This window comes from Solanum tuberosum, unplaced genomic scaffold, assembly GCF_000226075.1.
Source record: "Solanum tuberosum cultivar DM 1-3 516 R44 unplaced genomic scaffold, SolTub_3.0 scf00103, whole genome shotgun sequence".
NCBI lineage: Eukaryota > Viridiplantae > Streptophyta > Magnoliopsida > Solanales > Solanaceae > Solanum > Solanum tuberosum.
In genome coordinates this window covers 1,567,023-1,571,880 of record NW_006239027.1, presented here as the reverse complement: position 1 = coordinate 1,571,880, position 4,858 = coordinate 1,567,023, and the positions used below count along the sequence as shown (strand labels likewise).

Sequence of the window (4,858 nt, the reverse complement as noted above, 5' to 3'; positions counted from 1 at the left end):
TCTACCCCCCCCCCCCAATCCCACACACATACAAAAGAGAAAAAAATTGGAACCTGAAGAGGATGATAGGGAAGTTGCCATCCATGCTTCCTCATTGTGCTGATTGAATGTAGCAGCCTATAAAAATGCAAGAGGGGAGAAAAAAGATTTGATTTTTCACTCTATTCCTATCTTGAATCTCTGTTTTCTTTCAGCTCCCCACATTTTCTTGATAGAAAATCAAAAAAGATCAGTTTTTTACTGTATTCAACAACAGAAAATCAAGAAATCTAGCAACCCCATTCACCAAATAACTCTCATAAGATATGAAATTGAGGGGAAAACAACAAAGAAAGAAAAGTAGAGCTCAAAGATGGAAAAAATGCATAATGTTGACTGACAGTAGATTGTGGGGAATGAAAGAGGATATGTCCTGATGACTTAGCTAAGCTTTTGTCTAGTTCACTCAATCATAATCCATCCCCATAACCACAATGAGGTTGATGAAGAGAGAGAAAGACAGGAGCTTTGAACCCTGTAACAAAATGGGTACTCATTATTTTCTCCAATTTTTTTTGGGGTTTCTTTATTTTGAAGTTAATTTTGTCTTCTTGGGAAGAGGCCTGTGTACAGTGATTGATCTATATAGGTGGAGAGAGAGGGGCATATGCTTTTCAAGCTTATTATTACCTTGCCAACCAACACAACCTGCTTTCACTTTTTCCCTTGTTTCTTGCATTGCCTTTTGCCCATGGCCAAAATCATGTGTCACACACAGCCAACAACATCCACTTGTATTTTTTTCTTTTAACTCACTCCGTTTTATTTTAACTGTCGCTTTAGATTCAATTAAATTTTCACTCTAGCAATACAAGATTATAGTTGACAATTATTTTTAATTATATTCTTAACATTAACGAAGTGGCCCTTTTTTTTAATATTCTCTCATCTCAATTTATGTAGTACAATTGAAATTTTGAGAGTCAATTAAATGATAGTATTTCTTTCTTTGCCTTTTAAGTTTTACTAACATTTATATATGGATCAAGTAATACGAAATAGATAGAGTAATAAATACAAAAAAATTACAACAACTAAAATGAGACGGAGAATAATTGCCAAACAATCCCTCCTTATTTATGGTTCTCTTTTTTTATTATTATTTGGTGTCTAATATTTATATTGGAGCTCGATTAAATTTAAATTCATTTACATTAAAAAGTAAAATGTTTCTTAACAAAAATGATTTTGTAGTCAAGAGATTTCGAAACATCTCTCCTCATTTATGACTCTTTAACACTTTCTTCTACCTCTTTTGTCATTTTTTCTTCTCTCTCTTTTGAGTCTTGTCTATTTCTCTGCTACTTTTATCTTCTTCTTCTTCTTCTTCTACTTCTTCTTCTTTTTGCAATTACACATTTCTTACCCAAAATGGTCCCTAGAACTTATTCAGTTCTTGTCTATTTATTTATTCATTTTTTGGAAAGTACTTGCCAATATATTTCCCCTTATTGTAAATTATTCAACACAAATTCAAATTCAAAATAAATCAGTTTCATTTTTTGTTTTTTACTACAAATATACTCCACCTTTATCTCATTTACTACCTTTATAATCGATTTTTAGAAATGGCATCTTCTTATATTTATAGTAAAAGTTCTTAATTTTAATATTCTTATTTTTTCTTAGTATATTCTCTCATAGTGTTGACATGATATTTTTAAAATGATAAAGATTCAAGGAATATTTTATGGAGTATTATATATAATTTGAAATTAGAAAGTTCAAAAAAAATTGTTTATATTTTAAAATTTTATCTCAAATCAAACAAAAAAAATAATTAGGAAAATGAAAAAAGGAGTTAAAGCGATAGTTGAAATAAAATGAAATATCCAACAAACATTAATATTAGGTGATTTTTATTTTTATTTATCGCATGTGCAATTTATATGTTGAGACTTCATTAAATTTGAATTTGTATATTGCAAGACTCCTTTTTAAGGACGACATTCCTAACATGATTTTTTCTACTCTTAATAGTTCAAACTTCATATCGTTAACTAAAAGTAAACGAATCTTAATCATCTCATCACAACTAGTAATACATTAAATATATAATTTTTGCTCTTTTGAGTATGTATGTGTTGCTTTTTAAGCTCCTAAATTCTTGCACAACCTGAAAAGGCATGATTTTATTGCATGCTAGTATTTGGAAGCACTTGGAATATTACTGATGAAAGAATAAAATGTTGGACCTATCATTTAAATAATATACTTGTAATTAAAAGGAGTAGTTAATTAAGCCTAAAAGACTATAACATAATTAACTAATTAGAATCTAGTGGCTTAGCCATGTGTTAGTTATATAATTGCTATGAGTTTTAAGAAAAAAGAAAATCATATCAAATTGGCCTATAAACCGAAGAGATTAAAGTGCAAAAAATCTCAAGATTCATTTTTCTGCATACTAACATACTGAATCATGAGTATAGTACAATACCAGTATGAAATAGAATGCTTTCAGACGCCCAAGAAGTGTCCAATAAATTGATAGAAAATGTATCAAACATACACAAGCCAAACAACTAATGTAATCCTTCAAACAGTTTTGCCAATAATAATCAGCTTTGATTCAACAAATTCTTTGTCACATAATGAAACTCAATTATCTTAATATCATTCCTATTTATTACTCCCTCCGTCCCTATTTACTTGTCCATATTTCCTTTTTTGGTTGTCCCTATTTAGTTGTCCATTTTGACAAATCAAGAAAGGACAACAAATTTTTTCCTATTATACCCTTATTTACACTTCTTGAAAATTGTAAAAGTGTATGTTGTTTCCCTCCAATTTATTTCACTTGAATTCAAATAAGTGGTTGTAATTTTGAAGTGAAAAGTTGTCATAAGGGTAAAATTGTAACTTCACTGTGCTAATCATTGTTGCCTTAATCTGTGTACCATTTCTAAAGTGGACAACTAAAAAGGGACAGAGGGAGTATGTAACTAATATGGTCTACCTAAAGAAATTGACAAACCTATTGAATTTTTTCAATAAATGAAAAGTTTAAACTTTAATGTATTGCAATTTAATGTGGCGATTCTATCTTAATAATATTTCATTCTCTCAAAATAAGTATCATTTTACAAGTTATTTTCACACTAATATCATTTTACTAGTCATTTATTAAGCTATCACTGTTTATTAGATATTTTTTTGAAAAAATATATAATAAAAAATATGTAATGAAAATAATGCATTATACGAAGGTAAATAAACAATAGAATACTTCAAAAGATACTCTATTATTTGCTCACCATTCCCGTTTGTTTGGCATTATTTGTTTGTCTACTATCAAATTAATTTGTTCATTTTTTGGATGTAAAAAAAGTAAAATTTAGAATAAGTTAAACCTAACTTAGTTTGAATGTTGAGTCTAGTGAGCAAGACTCAAACTAGACAAAGGAAAAATAAACGGAAAGAAATTATCGATCAAATTTAAAATTTTAAAATATAATTAATAGAATGAATTTAATAAGACACAAATTTAAATATCGGATATTAAATAAGAAAAAAAATACAAATACAAAATCCATAAAAGTGAAACAGGAGAGTTGACAAAAACTATAAGAAATAAAAAGGGTTCAGAGATAGTTTTTCTATACGACCTGTTCTTTTTGGCAGCTTCTTGTCAGTTTCATTGTGCTTGATGAGTTCTTTTTAAATTAATCAATTAATTACCCCTAAGTCAAGACCTCTCAAGTTTTTGTGTTCTTTTTTACTTAAAAAATATAGTAACAAGTAATATATCGAGATTTTATCGAAAATAACTTTTTTTATTTTTATACGATAAAATATAGTTGCGTACATATTGTCCTCATCAGACCTGAATCATCCGTAGAATTACACTAAATTTGTTATTATTGTTGTTGTTATTAGGAGTATTATTGTTATTGTAGTAGTTAGTTTAAGGGAACATCCATAGAAGCGGAGCCAGGATTAAGAATTTGAGGTTCTAAATTTTAGGACAGAAGATTGATAGTGGGGTTTGAACCAACAATACTAGTGTGAAAGACACTTCCATCTCCCCTTCCTTATCACTGAGTTGTCAATCAATTTTGTTAGGGGTTCACAAGTTAATCTACATATATATTTATTTAATTTTCTAATACAAATACAAGATATACAGAAAAGCTAATGGGTTCGTTCGAACCTACAAACCCCTACCTCTGCTTATTAGTTGTAACAATTATAACACCACATTTTTGTTTTTTCTCTTTCAATTTTATTTAATTTATAGCATTGGACAGCAAGTAAAATTATGTCTGTGATAATGACCAAATCCTAATTGAGTACCAAACCTTCTCTTGCACTGTCAATATCAAAAGAAATGATATGTTTTTTGACCTAATAATCTTAATTTAGTTATGTTAGCTAAGTAATGTCAAATACAACAGTAAACATAGATTAATTATTCTTTATTCACCAGTTTAATCAGTATTCATATGATTCATTTCCTAAACTAATCGTAATCGGCATTTGATGTTTGAATTTGACTGGAGATATCACCACGTGCGGATCTGATTCTTTCTTTATAAGTTAAGCATGTAGGAATTTATTTTTATTGAATGACAGTGTTCGACAGCATGTTACATTAAACTTTCAACCTTACTCATACCCTAAAAACTAGCTTGAAGGAAGATTATCCAAACCTTATAAGGAGCTCAGGATTTCATTGATTCTTTGATTTGGGACATTTCATTCATCGCCCCCTCCTATCCGAATCTAGATATTCTTTATCCCTGATTTCACTGTCCGGTTTGATGCATGCGCATTCATGGACCAAGGGTATCTCCCCCCCCACACCCACCGCAACACA

General features: G+C 29.4%; 1 protein-coding gene across 1 annotated transcript in view; it reads right to left on the bottom strand.

Annotated features, from left to right (window-relative positions):
* Positions 1 to 732, bottom strand: part of LOC102581866 (probable protein S-acyltransferase 22) — a 7,438-nt gene extending 6,706 nt beyond the window's left edge. Inside the window, exon 1 of the mRNA XM_006348672.2 lies at positions 54 to 732. Within this exon, the coding sequence (XP_006348734.1) occupies positions 54 to 95 (42 nt within the window). The 5' untranslated portion in view covers positions 96 to 732. The remainder of the gene's footprint in view (positions 1 to 53) is intronic.
* Positions 733 to 4,858: the final 4,126 nt, after the last annotated feature.